Source organism: Acomys minous (genome assembly GCF_964271855.1).
Source record: "Acomys minous genome assembly, chromosome: 2".
NCBI classification, from domain to species: Eukaryota; Metazoa; Chordata; class Mammalia; order Rodentia; family Muridae; genus Acomys; species Acomys minous.
The window spans coordinates 78,730,561-78,751,358 of record NC_140484.1 but is presented as its reverse complement, the minus strand read 5'-3'; the positions used below and the strand labels follow the sequence as shown (position 1 = coordinate 78,751,358).

The 20,798-nt window shown below is 37.6% G+C and overlaps 1 protein-coding gene across 6 annotated transcripts in view; it reads left to right on the top strand.

The window, feature by feature from the left end:
* LOC311593062 (phospholipid-transporting ATPase ABCA3-like) overlaps nt 1-20,798 on the top strand; it is a 114,273-nt gene that overhangs the window by 73,845 nt on the left and 19,630 nt on the right. For all 6 annotated transcript variants that reach the window (XM_084774132.1, XM_084774131.1, XM_084774133.1 and 3 more), the window contains 4 exons: nt 7,847-8,099; nt 8,238-8,442; nt 13,140-13,362; nt 19,821-19,979. In XM_084774132.1, coding sequence (XP_084630258.1) covers nt 7,847-8,099; nt 8,238-8,442; nt 13,140-13,362; nt 19,821-19,979 — 840 coding nt within the window. The remainder of the gene's footprint in view (nt 1-7,846; nt 8,100-8,237; nt 8,443-13,139; nt 13,363-19,820; nt 19,980-20,798) is intronic.

Sequence of the window (20,798 nt, the reverse complement as noted above, 5' to 3'; positions counted from 1 at the left end):
TCATAAAATTGATGCATATAGTATAAATAACACACTCTTAAGGGACTGTTGGGTCAAATAATTCATAAAGTAAATAAAAGATCCAAATAAAAATAATAATACATCAAAATTTATCAGATGTAGTGAAAAATGATAAGAGAAAAATTTTTAATAGAGAAAAGCTATTGATATACCTAACCCTACATTTAAAAACAGTATTTTTCTAACCTTACATTTTAAGTAACTAGATGAATAAAATAAGCCTCTTCTATCAAAGAGAAGAAAGAAAAATAGATATAGAGCAAAGAGTAACAACAGGAAAAGGCTAACAAAACCAAAGCCTGCTTCTTAGAAAGGTCCCAATTTGAGACATTTTTTAGATATGTTGAAACAGAAAAAGAAGGGCTCAATAGCTCAATGAGAAAGAGCATTACTTCTGATTTCAAAGAAATAAAGATTACAGAGAGGGTCTATAGTAACCTGTATAGCAAACAAAATAAGATACTCTAAATGAAATATGCAAAACATCAGTAATCCACATGCTACCAGATTCAACCATAACAATTATGAAGGCTCACTAGGTCTATGGCTGATAAGAAGATTAAGCTCGTAATAAAAATCTGCCCATTAGAAAGCAATCCAAGACAAGATATCTTTATCAGCTTCTGGTAAAAATAAAATACTCCTGAGTACCATCCCTCATCAAAACAAAACAAAACAAAACAAACACAACTGAAAATGAGAGAATAGTTCCAAACAAATCATACGAGGCCAGAATTTCTTCAATATTTAGGCCAGGCATACATGTTACAAAGAAATAAAAGTGTGGACTGATAACCCCTATGAGTGCAAAATCCCTAGCAAAATACTTGCAAACAACTTAATGGCCCATTTAATAGGATTATACTCCACAATCGATCAGGCAGGACTTCATTCTTGGAGTTAAAGGTTAACATGATCCATAATGAGAAAGGACTAGAAATCTTTCCCCAGATTAGAAATATGACAGAAATAGCAGGGATTTTTAAATTTCTATTTATATGAAACTTTAAGTTCTAGGTAGAAATTTAGGCAAGAAATAGAAATAGAAAGACTCCCAGCTGGGGGATATGGAAGTAAACTTATTCCTGTTCAGGCATGGTCCTATATGCAGAAACCCATGAACAGCACGCAAGTGCACGCACATGCTTTGTTGGAGCTTATAAGTGAATATGCCAATACTGAGTTGTTCATTCTCTCGGTGTTTTGCTTTTAGTTCTTTGTGGAATTTAGAAATTATTTATCTGCCAGATGAATAGTTGACAAAGATGTTATCCTGCTCTGTAGATAGTTTCTCCACTCAGTCAACATCCCCTTGGCAGTTTAGATTGTTCCTACTTCTATAAGATCCCACCTGCCAAGCATTGGCTTTATTTTCTGAGTAACTGCAGTTCTACTCAGAAAATCATTACTTATACCCACATCTCAAAGTATTTTTTCCTATTCTTTCCCCCAGGAGTTTCAGAATTTTATTGTGGTCTAATGTTAAGATCTTTGATCCATTTAGGAGTTAATTTTTATGCAGGATGAAAATAAGGATTTAGTTTCCTTCTCCTACATGTAGATGTTCTGTTTATATAACATCATTTGTTGAATGGGCTTTCTTTTCTCTATTTTCTTTTCTTTGATTTTCTTTTGTGAAAATCAGGTGGCTGTAGCTGAATGGTTTTATATTTAGAACTTCTATAGCATTGATCTCCATGTTTGTTTTTATGTTGGTACCACACCTTTATTTTTTTTCCCCATAGCTTTATAATGCACCTTGTAATTAGCTATGGTGACACCTCCAGATTATTATTTTTTTTTCATTTTGCTCAATATTGCTTTGGCTATTTGAGATCTTTTGTGCTTCCAAATGATTTTTTAAAATATGCTTTTGTGAAGAATGACATTGGAATTTTGCTGAGGACTTTAGTGAACCAGATTGCTTTGGTAAGGCAGACATTTTTACAATATTGGTCATTCCAACCCATGACCAAGGAAAATCATGATGGTTAATAATGTTTTTCAGTTGAAAATATCTTAGAATCACTTAGAAGATGAGAACACAGGCGCACCTGGGAGATATTATTTAGCCTCTGTGTATGCACCTGAGGAGTTGTGTTAAATTAACTGAGGCACAAAGGCTCATACTGAAAGTACATGGCACCATTTTCTGGGCATGGACCTTCCACTGAGTAAAAAGGAGGAGGGGTAGCCTAGCACCAGCCTTCCTAGCTCTTCTGCCTGGTTGTGGATGTGACATCAGCAGCTGGTTCAGCTTTGAACTCCCCTGTTAATTTTCTCATGGTGCTTAGCACAGCAGCAGGGCATAAGCAAGGCAGGGTGTTTCTATCCAGTAGTGCTTTCTGCAAGTTTTCTGGTGTGTGTTTTAGTTTTCCTTGTAAAGGTCTTTCTTTTCCTTGGCTAACTTAATGACATGGTATTCTGCAGGCAGTTGTGAAGGGAATATCTCGCAGGTCTCTTTCTTGGTGTGTTTGCAAATGGCATTTAGGAAGGCTACCATTTTTGGTTCTTTTGGTTCAATGTTAACTTTGTATTTTCCCACTTTGCTAAGTACTTTTCAGCTCTAATAGTTTTCTGTCAAGGTTATTATTGTCTTTTATAAAACCAGATGACCTGCAAATAAGGATATTTTGACTTACTCTTTTCCTGTCTGTATTTCTTTTATTTGTTTGTCTTATTGTTCTAGTTAAGACTTCCGGGGCTATATTTAACAAGAATGAAGAACATTAACACCCTGATCTCATTCCTCATTTTAACAAAAATACTTTGAGCTTTACCCACACAATGTTGTCAATATGTCTGTTTGTCCTGGTTAGTTTTTTTCTCAACTTGGCACAAGCTAGAGAAACCTGGAAGAGGAAATACCAACTGAGAAAGTGCCTCCATATGATTACCCTGTGGCCAAGTCTGGGGAGATTTTCTTGATTAATGATTGATGCAATGGCACAGCTCTGGGAAGGTGGTCATGAGTTGTATGAGAAAGAATGCCAAGAAAACCATGAGAAGCAAACCATTAAGTAGTGTCCCTGCATGGTCTCTGCTTCAGTTCCCGCCTCTAGGTTCCTGCCCTGATTTCTCTCAGTAATGCAGTGTGCCCTGAGAATTATAAGCTGAAATAAACCCTTTCCTCCCCAATTTGCTTTTGACCATGATGTTTTATCACAATAGGTACCTTAATTAAGACACTGTTGTATGTAGCATTCATTATGTCTAGAGATGCACCATCAATTCCTAATTTCCACAGGTCTTTTGTCATGAGGGGTGTTGGAACCTTTTCTGCATCTATTAAGTTGATCATGTGAGTTTTTTCTTTTTTTGGTCCTAGAATAGACTTATATGAGCTATTACATTTATTTATCTCTGTTGCAGCATCTCCACATTTCTGGAATAAATACAACTCTATTATTGGTTAATTTTTTAATGTGTTCCTGTATTTGTTTTTGCAAGTATTTTAGTGTGATTTTTTTTGCAACTATGTAGGGAGATTGGTCTATAATCTTCTTTTGTTACTATTGAACCTTTATCTAGTTTTGTTATCGGGGTAATGCTGGCTTTGCTAAAAAAAATAGGTTAGTAGTGTTCTTCCTTTGGATGGAATGTTCTGTCTTTTCCTATTCTCACTTTCTTAACTGTGGTTCTAATTTCCTTGTTCTCTCCCCCATTTAAGCTCCTTGGGCATGTTTATCACTCTCTTCAGTTCAAAGAGTTTTTTCCAGTATCCTATGTAGGGTCAAGTTAGTGGTTACAAACTCATTTAGCCTACTTTTATCATGGGATGGTTTTCTTTTGATATTTATGATCTTTCAGAACTTGAAATACATTATTCCAAGTCTTTCTGGCTTTTAAAAGTTCCGAGGAGCAGCAGCCATCACTCTAGTGACCTGACTTTATAACTTGGCATTTCTATCATGCAGTTTTTAGTATTTAGTGTTTTAAATATGACATAGGCAGGTTTTCCCCAGTCTTGTCCATTTGATGTTTTATGAGTCTTGTACCTAAAGGTATTTCTATTTCTCTTGATTTAGTAGCATAAAAATGTTTTTTATTCCTTTTGGTATGAATTCTTCTCCTTTTTCTCAGCCCAAAATTTGTAGATTTGATCTTTCCATGGTGTCACAGTGACCACACATGTTCTGTTCCTACATTAAAACCTCTTTGACTGCATCTATCCATTCTTCTACCCTTTCCTCATATCCTCATATTCTGTCCTTACTGGGTTCTGCTCTTTTGTTAAGATGTTTTGTTAGCTTTGTATTGTATTAAGTGTTTTATTTCCAGAATTTCATTTTGGTTTTTCATCAGCATTCCCAATTCTATTTTATATCTTCTGTTGGCATCCTTATTTTAGCTCTTTATTCATATTTGTTTATTTCTTAGAATATAAGTAGAATCATATTTAACTCTTTGTCTGGGGTTAATTTAGTTAATTAACCTAAATCTTTCACATTTGGAGCCATTATTCTGGTATTGATAATTTGGAGGAGATAAATTATCTTAGTTTCCCATGGTCATTGTTTTTTCCATTGAGACTTGAGCATAAGAAGTTTGATCACTGTTTGCTGCTGTTTTAAACCATCATTTTAAATTTAACTTTTATTTAAGTTTGTTCTTTGACAAACTTATACATGTAATAATAATGCATATTGACTATTCCAATCCCATCCTCTGTACCTCCACACTGCCCCAGTCTACTACTTTTTCCTTGCAAATCTCTTTTTCATGTTCATGTCTAATTAGTGTGTGTGCAAGAGAAAGAGAGACAGACAGACAGACAGACACAGATACAGAAATACAGAGTGAGAGAGAGAGAGAGAGAGAGAGAGAGAGAGGGAGGGAGAGAGGGAGAGAGGGAGAGGGAGAGAGAGAGAGAGAGAGAGAGAGAGAGAGAGAGAGAGAGAGAGAGAGAGAGAGAGAGAGAGAGAAGCTCTTCTTCCACTCTGGGTGATCTTTTTCATTTTCTAAGCCCTTTAGTTTCAAGCAATCCTACTTTTTGATTAGTAGTTTTATTTTCTGTGCTCCTGGAGTTCTGTGTAGAACATCTCTACCTGGGCCTGTATGTTTAAAGCATCTGTTACTTTATTCTCTAGCAGTTTGGAAGGGTTGTGTCATATGAAGTCCTTAGTCCATTTAGAGTTGAGTTTCGTGCAAGGCGAAAGATAATCCTATGATCTTACTCTCCAGCATGTTGACACCCAGGATTCCAATACCATTTTTTAAGATGCTGCTTTTTCTTTACTATATACTTTCAGCTTCTTTGTCAAAATTCATATGGCCATAGTTGTGGAAACTGTTATCTGACTCTCCTATTCCATTCAGCTGATGTATGTATCTGATTTTTGTGTCAGTACCATGCTGTTCTTACTACTCTGGTTTTGTAATATAACTTGAAATAAGGTGTAGTAATATCTACCACAATATTCTTTTTTATTTTTATTTTTTACAATAATCTTTTTGTTCAGGATTGCTTTGGTTATCCTTGGTCTTTTGTACTTCCATAGAAAATTTAAGACTATTTTTTTCCATAACTGTGAAGATGACCCTTGAATTTTTATTGGAATTACATTGGGATTGTAGATTGCTTTTGATAAGATGTCCATTTTCACATATTAATTCTTCTGATCCATGAATATGGGAGGTCTTCCCATTTTTTTAGTATCTTCTTTAATTTGTTTCTTCAATATCTTAAAGTTTTAATTGTGGCTACCCTTCATTTCTTTTAGTTAGGTTTATTTTTATGTATTTATTTATGTGACTATTATGAACGAGACTTCATGATATCTTTTCAGGTTTTTTCATCATTGACATATAAAAAGACCAATCATTTTTGCTGTTTGTTAATTTTGTATTATACTACTTTGAAGTGCTTATTAGCTCATAAATATTTAGTTGACTCTTTAGGGCCTCAAATATATAGAATCATTCCATCCTCAAAAAGGGATACAGTGAATTTTCCTCTTTTTATTTATTTTATTTGTTTCTCTTGTTGTTCTATTAAAACTTCAAGCATTGTATTGACTATGAATGGAGAAAGTAGGCAGCTTTGTCTTGCACCTGACCTTAGTGGGAATGCTTTGAGCTTTTCTCTATCTAGCACTATATTGCCTATAGGTTGTTGTATATATCCCTCATTATGTTCCGGTATGCTCCCTTCATCCATTTCCATGACTTATAAAATGATGTTGGATTTTCTAAGAGGCCTTTTTTTTTAATCCAGTGATACAATCATGATTTCTGTAGTTGTGTCTATCTGTGGTGAATTTGATTATGTACATATGGAGCAAGCTAACTTGATCGTGATGAATGAGCTTTCTGATGCAATCTTGAATCCAGATTGGCAGCATTTTGTTTATAATCTTTGCAACTATGTTCATCAGAGAGCTTGGCCTGTAATTTTATTACTTTTTGTTGTGTCTTTATTTGGTTTTTGTGTCAAAGTAACAATGGATTCATAAAAGCAGTTTGCAAGCCTTATTTCCTTTTCTATTTAATGGAATAATTTGAGTAGTATTGGTTGTAGCTCTGTGGAGGTGTGGTAGAATTCTGCAGTGAACTGATCTGGTCCTGATTTTTTTTTTTTACTTAAAAGAGTTTTAGTTTACTACTTTCTCACTGCTTGTTATAAATATGTTTAAATTGTTTACTTCATCTTTATTTAACTTTGGCAAGTTTCATGTGTCTTGAATTTTTTTAATTTTCCAATGAGAGAAACATGAATTTTTAAGCTAAGTCCATCTGATTTTCTGAATTTATTTTATTTTATTTTATTTATTTATTTATTTTTTGGTTTTTCGAAACAGGGTTTCTCTGTGTAGCCCTGGCCGTCCTGGACTCACTTTGTAGACCAGGCTGGCCTCGAACTCACAGCAATCGCCTGCCTCTGCCTCCCAAGTGCTGGGATTAAAGGCGTGCGCCACCATGCCCGGCTCTGAATTTATTTGTATCCATTAAAATGTCTCTTTTTCATTTCTAAGTTTATTATTTCTTCTTTTTCTTTCTTTCTTTCTTTTTGGATAATTTGGCTAATGGTTCCCCTCCTTCTTGTACTCTTCTTCCTTTTCCTTCTCTTTTTTTCTACCTAAAAATTAGTTTTAGTTTTGGGGCCATTTCCAGTAGCTACTGGTCATAGTTTTACAAGTCTGGTGTAAATATAAACCTTATATATAGTAACTTCTCTTTTATATCTTGAATTTTTATTTTGAGTCTGTTTGGGTAGATTTGTAATTCTTAGTTTGTGTTTTCTTGAATTCATGGGGTTTCTGAGTGTTCTTAGAAGTTTATAGCTTTATGTTTAATTATTTGATGTACTTTATAGCATCCTGATCTGCTCTGTTTTATCTTTCTACAAAGACAGGACAAGAAGAGTGTACAGATGGCTGAACTTAACTCTCCAATTTTTACCCTCTTAAATTTTCACAACTCCAAATAACTCTCTGTTCCTTCATATAGACTTATTTTATATTTATATTTAGCCATAACAATCTCTGATTTTCTTTGAGATAACTTGTAAAGTCTAGAAGTAGGAGTTGTTACATTTTTTGTGTGTAGAAATGGAAGGTTTTGAGAGTGAGTAAGAAAATTGAGAGTATTAATATCACTAGCCTATATGTTTTTGGTGGAATTGAGCTAAAAGACATAGGAATTGTCGTGCTAAGTAATGACATTCTTGAAGTGAGTGACCAAAATGGATTGAGACTTCTTCGAAGCACCTGAGAGTGAAAATATATCAGACAAGTAAAACTTTTGTGTTATCTCCCTCTAGAGCCTGTATTCAGCGGCCTTCATTGCAGTTGACTCCATGGCCACTCTTGTCTCCTCACTCCAGGTGACGTGCAGAACTACTTACTGAAGAGTAAAGACTGCATCTACTCATGCATCATTGCCCTGTCCCTTGACGTGACCAGGGACAGAAAGACATTCACCCTTTGGTTCAACAATGAGGCATACCACTCTCCATCATTGTCCTTATCTGTATTAGACAACATTATTTTTATGTCTCTCTCTGGTCGTGATGCCACCATTACTGTCACCAACAAGCCCCAGCCTCTGCGTTTCAGAGAGAGCAAGTATGATGAAAGGTATGTGTGCTTTTGTTAAACTGGGATACTCTAAACTGACCTTTTCTTCCTGTCTCACCATACTTGTAATAAAACGCTATTGTTAGTGATCAGTGTTGTTATTATGCCGCTGTCTGTCCTTCATTTATCCTTTTGTAGGAGTATATCAGGGATCCAGATAGTCTTTAACTTGCTCTTCGGGATGAGCATTTTCACCAGTGGCTTTTGCCTTATGACAGTGACGGAGAGAGTTAGTAAATCAAAGCACATCCAGTTTGTCAGTGGGATCTACGTCTTTAATTTTTGGCTCTCTGCACTGCTGTGGGATCTCATCATCTACTTCATTGCCTGTGTCCTTCTACTGGTGAGTGTTCCATGTAGCACCTTGAGGGCTGCTCTCATACACCATAGAGAGTTTCTTCTTGTCTGACATTTGCTAAAATAAAAATCTCTCCAGAGAAGATTTTTCAAAAATTAATCATTTCTCCGGCTAATCAAGTTAGAGACTCTGTTGTGGAACATTTTGCAGAAGTAAAAAACAAAAACAAAACATCTTTTTCTTATATTTCTTTTAACTAAAACTTTCTCTGCAAAAACAGCTAACTTCTGACATACTTAACCAGCAATCTGTACTTCCTTCAAAGCTGCTTTCTTTTGGAAAGACATGTCACAACAGACTAGTGACATACTAACAAACACTACAGATATTTTCTGCTTCTCACCAAGTCCCCATATCCTCATGTGTTATAATTCTGAGTTATGCAAGAAGTACTTGTACTGAGATTTGAACCTTTTCTCTAGAAAATTTTAAATTATGTCATGGACCATTGTGTGTGTGTGTGTGTGTGTGTGTGTGTGTGTGTGTGTGTGTGTGAGCGTGTGCGCACGCGCGCGTGCCCACACACTTATATTTGTAAACCGTTTGCTTTGAAGACCACAGGTAATACAATAGATGACTAAATGGAAGTTGAGTACATAGTCTTCAATAAACACGACTAGGAGAAACATTTTGGTCTGTTTACATTTGTTACTTTCTCTTGCTTTCCCCCATCTGGTTCCCTTATGGTCCCTTAAAAGGGTAAAAGAGCTTCCGTAATCAAAGTTAAAGAAAACCCATTAGTTTCTCTGTGTAGTGAATGAACTCTAATGTGCCATGGGTATTTTGCATCTTTTCTATTTGATATTATGTATGTTTTGTATTTCTGTGGGTGTATAGAGTAGTGTATAAAGATATATGTGTATGGGTATATAATTCCCAATTTTTTTCTATGAACTTGTTGAAAATCTGGTCTATGCAATTGACCTGGGATTCATCTCCGTATGCATCTGTATCTGTGTATTCCTTTTGGGTGTCCACTTAATTTTTATATATTCTTAGCATATATGGTCTATTTCTAATCTTTCTTTTATAGTCCTGATATTTTTTCCTACTTGGTCTATTCTACTTGTAAGGCTTACCCCTGAGTTTTCTAGTTGGGGTATTGAGTTTTTCAATTCTAATTTCATTTCAGCTTCTCCCCAATATTTGTATCTCTTTACTGAATTTGGTTTTAAACCTGGAATTGTACTCATCATTTCATTCAGTCATATACTGTGTTTTCTTAGGAATCAATCAGGCATTTATTTCTATTCTCTTTAATGTCGTTGGGATGTTTAGTCCTGTCTTCTTTAGACTCCTTAAGTCTTTGAAGTTTACGGTTGCCCTTTAAGTTCTGTGTCCTGGGATTCACCTAGGTAATTCTCACTGCAGACCATTTCTATTGGATTGGTGGATTTGGGGAGAGATGGACTGGTTTGGCCTTTCAGATTATTTGTGGTTTTTTGTTTTTGTTTGTTTGTTTTTTGCAGTGAGACTTGAGATTGTGAACTTCTTTGATTGGTTGCAAGATTCTAAGCTGCCTTAAGATAGTCTGACATTTGGGCTGAGTGGCCAAGGGAAGGCCTGAGGGTTGGGGATAGCAGAAGTAGGTGAGGTTTGAGGGAACCACTGGCTGGCTGGGTTAGGCACAGATGTGGGACATAGTGCAAGTAGTCTGGGGTCATGGGGACTCACAAGACTAGACTGCTGCAGGGGACTCATGACCATAGCCAAACCTGAGGATTGAGAATGACCGGACTGATCAGACAAATCATCTGGACAAGATGTGCAAGCCGGGCCAGGTAGGGATATTAGATAGGATATGGGTAGGCAAGGGTTCAGGGAACTCTACAGACTGAGTATGGGATGTGCAACCTGAGCAAAGGCTAGAGGTCAGATGGGCATGGACAGCTTTGGTACAAGTGGGCTGATCAGACTAGCCAAGTGCAAAGCAAGTAGAGCCAGGGCCACGCCTGTGGGCTGGGGACTGCACAGGCATGACTGGTCAACTTTAGTCCTCATATTTAAAATATGATTTGACAGTAGTATGATGTTGGTATTAATTTGTTTTTCAGGCTGACAACCTCAGCCTTACATTTAGCATAAATATCTATATAGTTGGATTTGTATTATCATACTGTTGTGTTTTATGTTCCTCTAATTTTTATTCTGTTCCCTACTCAGTATATGCTAAACTTTATTTTCATGTCTGCCCTACAGATGAATATGCATATGTGATTAACTATTGTCATGTGAGCTGTTGCTGCTCCTTCTCTCTGATAGTTCCAAGACCTTAAAACCTCAGTTTAACAGTCAAGACCTGTCAGTGTTTTGCTCTACTGTGATCAAACATTTTAATTTCTCATATTTATTTTTTGTAAGAGAGTATCACTGGATGATGATAAGTCAGCATTCACTTGAACTCCTCTTCTCACATCGCTTAACTCCATGCACATGCTCAGTGTTTCTTTTTTCTAGGTCATCCACAAACCTCACACTATGGTGTTTCCTCTGCCATTGAGCATTTCTTTGCATGGTTTCTCTTGGCGGCTTATCCATTTTATGAACCTTGTTTTCTCACATGTGTGTTATTTGGATATTAAATTTTTGGCTGTTTTTTTGAAATGTAAATTATTTTGTGGAATTCATCTGTCAGCAGATGCTTCTGTCTCTGTTCTTAACTGTGTAAATTTACACACCATAGCCGTGCCTGCTCAAGGCAGAGCTTGTTATTCTAGGAAGTGAACATAGTGTGCACTATAGTGTCAGATAGGTGCGGTCAGCACACCCCTCACCCCTTTATCAGTCGTTTGTGTTGGGCTCATTCCAGCTCCTCTCTTCTAGTAATTTATGAAATATCTAACAAGTTATGCTCTAGGGTGACCACCTTGTCTCCCCACTTTTCTATCTAACCATGTTCATTATCTAAATAACTGTGTCAAATACATATGTTTTATGTTTTCTATGAAAAATATCTAGATCACTTTGAGGTAGTTATATGTTTCTACTTTTACATCATTCTTCCAGATGTTGGTCATTTGATCGGTTGGCATTCCTTCTAACTCTTTACTGAGCCACACAGTGGAATGAAATGACTACAGAGTCACCGTGGTTCTCCTTGTCCTCTCCTCTGGTAGCTGATGATATGTAGGGTTACTCTCCTTCATCCAATCAGAAGCTGTGTTACCAGCACTGTGGTCCTTAGCCTCGGCAAGGGCTGCCCTTTCCTTCCTTCCCCAGAAAGCACCTCGAGGAACTTCCCCTCAGATTCCCTATCTTCCTACCAGTTCTTCATTTTGTCTATTTCATAAGTCATTTTTAAGAATTGAAATCTCAGATTATTTCTTTCATACTTTTGTTGGCTAGGAAGTAATGGAAAATCTATTTAAATAACTTACCATATTTATAGAAATTAAGATGTTTTAAAAACTAGCAAAACCCCAAACCCTGAAGTAGAAAATATAGTTTTATTAACTCTGAGATTTGAGGATCAAAAAAAAAACCCCAAAAAACAAAAAACAAAAACCCTGACTATAAGGAATGAAGAAACCAAATATCAGGTAAAACATATAGAATCTGTAATTACAACTTTTTTAAAAGGAAAACTCCAAGATGAATTGATTTATTTTAAAAATCTGTCTAATGCTCAGGGAACAAATGCTATCAATTATAAACCAACATCTCCAAGACACTGATGAAAATAATTCTAAATTTATTTTTGAAGCAAGCTTAACACTGATTTATAGAACCTGATAATGATAATAAATTTTAAACTAACATAATTAAGTTAGCCAACATAACTATGAAATTATTTTAATAATGGTGAATGGTAGATCCCTTAGTATTACAACACAGAGTACTGATGCTTTAGTGTTACATCTTAACAAAAGGAAGCCAATAAAGAGGGAAAGGAAATAAAGAAAGTTTTTCTATAAAGTGGACTGAGTTGTAAAAACACAAAGATATTGAGAGTAGGGTCTACATGGAGTTGGGAGTAAAATAAGGGATATAATTTGATTCCATAGAAGGAGAATGAAATGAAAGCATTCTACATCAAGGTGAAAGTAGAAAGGTAAGTATGGTGGCCACACTTCATGGTGAGAAAGTCGCTCGTCAACAAAGTTATTTAGTTGGTGGAAGGGTCAGTTCACCAAAGGAACTTTTCTTCCTTCACTCAATTTTTAGGCTTTCATGTTAGTCTCTGTGGTCAGAATCTAACCCAAAGACTCAGTTTGAGACTTTCTTCACTTGTTGGTATACCTATTTGGGGGCTATGGGATCTTTAGGGGATGTGGTCCACTTAGCAGAAATGGAACATTTGGGGCAAGTTTTTATTTAACATTATCACCTCAGCCCTTACTTCTATCAGCTCTTTACCTCCTTGTCAAACAAGAAACAAGAAGCTTCTCCCTAAAGTTCCTGTAAGCTGTCAGTGATATGAAACACAACAACACAGAAAGTAGCTAATATGCCAGGCATGGTGGTACAAGGCTTTAATCCCAGCACTGAGGGAGACAGAGGCAGGCAACCACTGTGAGTTCGAGGCCAGCCTGGTGTACAAAGTGAGTCCAGGATAGCCAAAGCTAAACAGACAAACCTGGAAAGAGAGAGAGAGAGAGAGAGAGAGAGAGAGAGAGAGAGAGAGAGAGAGAGAGACGAAACTAATACCCATCATTTGCTTTGTGTTTTCATGCCCACGTCAGCTGGTGTTCCTAGTCAGTGATATAGATATATTGCTGAAGGAATACCACTTCCTGGACACAATGTTCATCCTCATGTTGTTTGGCTGGTCTGTCATCCCCTTCATCTACCTGCTAAGCTTCTGGTACAACACTAGCACCAATGCCTACATCAAGATCTTTGTATTCAACCACTGTTTAGGATTTATGAGTATAATTATGGATATTGTGGTAAACATCATACCAGGTAAGGAGTTTACTAAGTTTCTTCCTTTCAGGGGGGTCTTATAAACAAACAAAAATAACTTTGAGGAAAAGCAACACAAAGTCCTTTCATTCTGATTTCTGAGGACACATTTGTTAACAAACTTTGTTGAATGCCTCTAATATCATAACACTATAGTGAATGCAGTGAAAAACATGGTGAGCCACTAGTGTCACTAAACTGACCATTCTATTAAGACCTTGCTTTCTTGGGTCTCCTCTTTTGATCACAACCTTCAAGTAAGATTGACTGGAGTAGTGATGATCACAAACAGGGACACTTGAGACCGAAGACTAATGCCACTCCTTCACCAAAGCACACTGTAAATATTAATGTTTCAAGTTATTCAGCAATGTGTTGCAGAAACCAGGAGGAAGAGGCTTCTACCAAACTTTCTAACATTGAGTTTTGTCTCCCCTCTAGAATCTTTTGTTATCTGAAACTACTTAACATTTATCATAATTTTCCAAGGGGTACAAATAAAGCCAGATGAAAAAATGTTCCCTAGTTTGTAGAAGTTATTCCACAGTCTCATGCCCCAAATAAATCACGTTGCTACTAATTAGCCTTTACTTCCTATTTCTGTAACAAATCACCACCAATGTATAATTTGTATTTATTTAAACAACCTTCTAGACTACCTAAGAGTCCTGAATAAACACAACTACTTGTTACATGGCATAGCCAAATCTACCAGAAACCCCAAAAGTTACTAAGCCAGCACAGCTGTTTGACACAGTTGCAGCAAAGCTGAGCTGAACACTGTTCACTGTCATTCTGTCACTCACGTTTTAGTTTTTGGTCTCTGCATGTTACTTTCTTCATTATGGTTCATTTCATGTCTTTTCCCAAGAAAATTATGCCTGAGTCTTTTTATGAAAGTCCTAAACTTACTATTCATCCTGGTTTTTAGGGAAATAACTTTATCTAGCCTTCTGTGGAAGTCCTCTTTACAACCTAGAGATCATGGCAAGCACAGATAAGCACCAAGACGCTAGGTATTTCTTTATGAGGCCATTACTCTAGGAATCTTCTTGGAGTATCTGCTCCTAATCAAACTCTAACAGCAGAATCAGAACAGGGTAAACTTAGAGATAGTTGACAAACTGCAAGAAGCCAGGAGAGTTGGTAACAGATTCAAGGCCAATTTTTCAAATACATGTAGAGCTCTCTGAAAATGTAGCTTAAAGGTGGGGGATCATATAGGATACGCCCCTGAAGGAATAGAAGTCAGTAAATAAGATAGATCAGCTAAAATCGTCTTTTGCTACTTAATAGCAAAGGCGATGAAAAGAAAAGAATGAAAGGAGGTAAATATTAGTATTTGCTATTCATAAAAAGATTGGTTCGCATATTTTCTGTTTGCCTGGAGTGCTTTAAAAATGCAAATTCGGCCAGCCTAAAAGCAGGCTATCATATAATAAATGTGTTTGCTTTGGCAGAGACATTCTTAAGATCCTTTGAATTAGAGTTATGGGGCTGATAAAATAAAATAAAATCTGTATTATTTGTATTTTCTAATCATGACTTAACTTGTAACCCGGACATGTAATGAGAAATAAAACACATGTCCAGAGACAAAACGATATAATCTGTACTTCTTGGATCATCCTAGCCTGTCTTTGTTCTGTGAGATGTGTATAAATAAAGAAGCAACCTGATTGCTAGTCAGTCAAAGCTGCAACATGCTCTGACCTCAATGCCTGACTCACTCCTCCCTCACCAGCTTCTTGTCTCCTCTCGGGAACCCTGTCATCTGCTGGGTCTGGGCCCTGACAGTTACCTCCCCACCCTAGGCAGGCACGTGTGCCATAACACTGTCTGAAACTTAGGAATCAGGTGTTGAAGAAGCCATTCAATAGAAACTGATTTGAGATGGTTTCTATTCTTCTTTGTTAGGAACATCATTGCTGTTTCTTATTTCATTTTTACAGCTTTGCTAAACAGTAGCATTATAGAAAGTAGAACTATCTACATAATTGGAAAAGCAACAAGAATACAAAATACTCCTCAGTCACCATAAAGTACTGTACCTCCTACAAACATGTACCTCTTACATGTTTTCCTAAAATGAGAGTTTATTCAGCAGTAACTCTGAGCAGTTGTAGGATCACCGCCTCTCATGAACCTTTAGAGATTTTCAGAAGTTCCATATGAAAATTAAAGAACCAATCAAGGTGTAGTGAATGACCCCATAACGCTCAATCCTAACCAGGATATCTGTATTACACTTCCTCCTCTTGGGGACCATGGCAGAAGAGTGGACAGGAAGACTGTAAGAGCCAGAGGCCATGGATGGCTACAAGGAAAGTCTTTTCTGGACACATCAGGGCAGCTGCACAGCAGTTGAGACAGCATGTACAGGAGTTGAGCTAACTCAAGCCAGATAAAATCTCATCTAGTGGCAATTGACAGCTACAGGGAAAGGAAGTGTCAGTTTTTAAAGGGTGTGGGCCCTAGGGGATTAACTGTCTTCTAGTGAAGGCCACACATCTGAGAGTATGTAGGCAGCACAAACTGCGTGAAGGGTTACAACATGAGAGAGAGAGAGAGAGAGAGAGAGAGAGAGAGAGAGAGAGAGAGAGAGAGACAGAGAGAGAGAGACAGAGAGAGAGAGAGAGAGAGAGAGAGACAGAGAGAGACAGAGAGAGACAGAGAGAGACAGAGAGAGAGACAGAGAGACAGAGAGAGAGACACAGAGACAGAGACAGAGACACAGAGACAGAGACAGAGAGAGACAGAGACAGAGACAGAGAGAGACAGAGACAGAGACAGAGAGAGACAGAGACAGAGACAGAGAGACAGAGAGACAGAGAGAGATCTAATGCACATTGGTTGTGCACATGCTTCCTTCTCCCCACTTCCACTGATCCCCTTACTCTTCCAAACACTTCCTTTGGACACTTTCTCACGCTCAGCCAGAATCAGCTCTGATGGTTTCCATGTCACTTCTATCTCACTGGGAAGGAAAGGGGAGATGGATTTGGGAGAAGTGGGGGATGTAAATATGATAAAATAGACTGTATAGAGTTTTCAAAGAATTAAAAATGAGAAAAAAAAAAGGGTCATAGAAATGCCTAAATGACTCCCTGAAGGGATTGGTTAGAAACTGTATTTACCTTTTTAATACTTTGAAAACTCTACCATAAAATGGAGGTAGTGAAAAGTATTGGGGACATTTAGCTAAGAACTTTAATCCTTGAAATATAGCTGCATATCTAGCACCAAATACCATCTCGTCTTCACAGAATCATTATGAAAGTGAAGTGGGAACATCAGCACTGACTGGCTGAGCGCAAGAAAGTGTCCAAGGGCGGCATTTTGGAAGAGTAAGGGGCTCAGCGGAAGTGGGGAGAAGGAAGTAGGTGCACAGCCAATGTGCATTAGATACAAGTATAAAATATACTGAAACCGTTGTCTTGTGTAGCTAATAAAATATGACCATATACAGAGAAGATCACAAGGATTCAAAAGAAAACTCCTATAGCTAAGGAGAAAGTTCAATACAATTTCAGGCTAAAAAATTAATGCATGTCTTTCTGGGTCTGGGTTACCTCCCTCAGGATGATCTTTTCTAGTTCCATCCATTTGTCTGCAAATTTCAAGATATCCTTGTTTTTAATAGCTGAGTAGTATTCCATTATACCAACCAAGGACAATGCACGCAGTAAACCTAGAACCATGTATAGCCAATGGATAGCTCATTCTCTATGCTTGTGGGGAGGGACTGACTCAGACATGAACTCTGGTGCCCCCAACTTGATCACTTCCCCTTGGTGGGGAGGCCCAGTGGCACTCAGAGGAAGAGTAAGCAGGCTACCAGGATGAGACCTGATAGACTGTGATCATAGGGTGTGGAAGAATTTCCCCTTCTGTCAGAGGTCTAGGGAAGGGGAGTAGGGCAGGAGAGGGAGGGAGTGTGGGAACGGGAAGATACAAGTGAGGGCATAACAATCAGAATGCAATCTGAATAAATTATAATTTTAAAAAAGGAAAAAAGTATTGCCAGATTTCAAAATAAAAGGTTAATGCATCAGCTTATTTCTCTTCATCTGCAACAAGCAGTCTAAAATGAGCTTGAAGAAATTTAATGTGTCATAGAATCTGAAGAAAATATTCCCCAAATTTCTAACTAAGGAGGCGAAAGACTTGTGGACTAAGAATTGCAAAACAGCACTGCAAGCAAAGCAAGTCAAAAGGTTCCCAGATTATAGATCCTATGATCCTATGAATCAACAACACTAAGATCCTCCACAAACTGACAGATGCACCCAGCATGATTCCTAGAAAGATTCTGACAGCACCTGGTTTTCACAGAAATGAGAAAAACATATGTCTGACTTTGTGGAATTTCAGTGGAATGAAGGTGGGCCTCTCACAAGTTCTGATGTCAAAATTTACTCTTTATTATACAGTGCTTAAAGTGGTATGGCACTGGTATAAAGATAGATGTATAGAATGTGTATGGATAATGCAATGAATGCATCAGAAAGCCCAGATATAGGTTCTCTTGATTTTCAACAAGATTCCAAGATCATCCAATGAGGAACAGAGCCTTTGGTAAGTTGCACCAAGAGGAATGAGTATCTACACCCAGAAGAGTAAACTTGACCCTTGCATTCCACAATGGACAGAAGTGAGCACAGTGGTCTACATGTCAGAGCTGAAATGTAAAGCTAGTAGAAGAAATCAGGACTCAATCTCTCTGAACTTGGCAAAGGAGTCAGATGTGACACCAAAAGTATGAGCTCTAAAAGTAAAATATGTGAATTAACCATCACCAAAGGGAAGCACTTAGTGCATCAAATGACATACAGGAAACGACAGCAAACCATATCAGAACAAACATTTCCAATGCACACATTTTATAATGACCTGTCATAATTTAGTCTATAGCAAATACAATGATCTTTACCCATCAGCAACAAAAAGGCAACTATCCCCCAGCAAAATGTGGGAAGGGCTTTAAATAGAAATTTCCCAGGGAAGATAGACAAATTCCAGCTACATGAAGAGACTAGGAAATGAACTTTAAAGCAACAATGGAATGCCAAAGGGTGGCACAAATTCTTCACGTGAACCATGGCAACACCTCTAGTAGATGCTTGAACTTTGAAAGTTCAGGGGATGGGGGATCTTGTGTAGCAATTCCATGCCAAGCCATTGTGCCCAAGAAGGCCATACTGCTGTGGTTGGTACACAGTGTGATTTGTTGGTTTTCTGCTCTGATTAATCAGCACTTCAGCCACAGAAAGTAACATGCTTACTGGGAAATAGATCATTTGAAACCCATGCCTTCCCATCACAATTTTGTCAATTTTCATCTTGCTCTACACCCCATTATGTCAGCTTTTAGCACCTTCTCTCCCAAGGAGTCACTTTACTCTTTAGAAGAAGATATTTACATGCTCTGTGACAAATGCCAAGCCACCAACCTTTAACATTATCCTGAAAGCCTTGGCATCTCCCAAGTGAGCAGTCAATGTCCCACACTACTTTTAGCTTCAAGGCTACATGTACTAACAGCAATTATCACCTTTTTTATAGTGGGCTTGCCTTGACGTCAACCATTGAAAAAGCTGTGCATGACATAAGGACCCATTTCATCCCTTGTCATTTGTTCTTCTCAACCAGTGACAACCTTTGTTCTTATAAATATGTAAGATAAATGCATATGGTTAATACAATGCATCAGAATAAAATGCTATAATGAAACCTAGTCTTTTGTATAAATAATATGTATTTTGCCCAGAATTAGCACTTTATTTTTACTCCCAGCAGTCTGAACTTGTACTTTAAACCCAAACGTATAAATTCAGAGCATTAACCGTTCTGTGTGTTTCCTTCATCCTTGCACATGCACTTACTTACCAGCTGTTATGCTCTGTTACTCTTTAGAGAAATCTGAGCTTTACTTTTGTTCCTTTAAAGATATATTCCCTTTCAACTGATCGATCACATCTTATCCATTCTTCACCATTGAGTCTTAGACTAAACTTCCTTTAATTGGTTAAGTAGTTTTTGAGATAGAGTCTAGTGTTGTGGTGTAGGTTGGCCTATAACTTTACTATGTAGCTCAACCTGCTCTCAAGCTCAAGATCCTCCTGTCTCAGCTACTGAGTTCTAGGATTACAAGTACATACCACCATGCCTGATGCAACTTTGCTTCTTCATGGGTCACACATGCAAGAAGTGACAATCATAGCTCCTCTGTTCCCTCTCATAACAAGTTGTACCCACATCAACTTTTCTTGAAGAACTCTCTGAAGCTGTAATCATCGAAATAAATTGTGTTCTAGGATATCAAGGGTAGACTAGGTAATGGCAAGACATTGTAATTCTTCGAGAATAATAATTCTCAGTTCAATTTGATCAACTTGAGATATCCTCTGCAGAGTTTATTTTGTATAAAGCATGCTAATATTATCTTTAAATTTCAGATATTAAAACCAGTACTAAGAACCTCATACTTAATTCACTGCTGGTGTTACCCATTTATAACTTTGGCATGAGCATCTACAAGTACCATAACATCGAAGAGATGAAGAAAATATGTTCTTCAGGACATTTTAGTGCCTATGAAGATTGCAATAAAGAAAGTAAGTATCTGATGTTCTCTAAGACTCATCAGAGTCAATAACGATCATAAGTGATTGGCCTTCAGTATCCCTCAAGCTATTTGTCATTGTCCTGTTTTTGAAAAAACAGGCTGTACTGTGTACACATGAGCTCAGGAGCCCATGATGGCCAAAAGAGGGCATCAGATCTCACGGAGCTGGAGTCACAAGTGTTTGTGTATCACCCAACATGGGTACAGAAAACTTAACTCTGGTCCAGTGGAAGAGCAGCCCAGTGCCCTTTCCCACCTAGCCAGCTCTCCATCCTGGTGATGTATTTATTTCTTGCTGTTTTTGATTTTGTTTTCTGTCTTTGAGTTTGATAGCTTGATCATCAAGCATTTTGGTCAACTCCTGGTTTGTGTTTGGTCCCCATGCTTCCAGAGATGAGGATGTTGGCTGCCTGCCTGGGGCGAGGGAGTTTTCACACAAGTTCCTTAGCTACGTTTCTGAGCCCCCTTCTCCCTTCCTCCCCTTTCTAAGTGTTCCTGCAGGTTTCATCTCTTGATGATGAGCCATACAACTCCTCTAGACAGCCATCCCGCTTTTTCTTACCTTTTCAATTTGTTCTTTTGACTGGAAGGTTTTGAGTAATCTGACTTCTTCTTTAGTTTGATCAAGCTTGCTGTTAAAATCTGTTGAGTTACAGATGGTTGTGAACTTCCACATGGGTTCTGAGATCTGAACCCAGGCCCCTTGCAAGAGCAGAAAGTGCTCTTAACTGCTGAACCATCTCTCTCTTACCAATCTTCTGCTTTATGTCCATTGGAAGTGTCAATTTAGGGGTCTTGTAATCCTTGT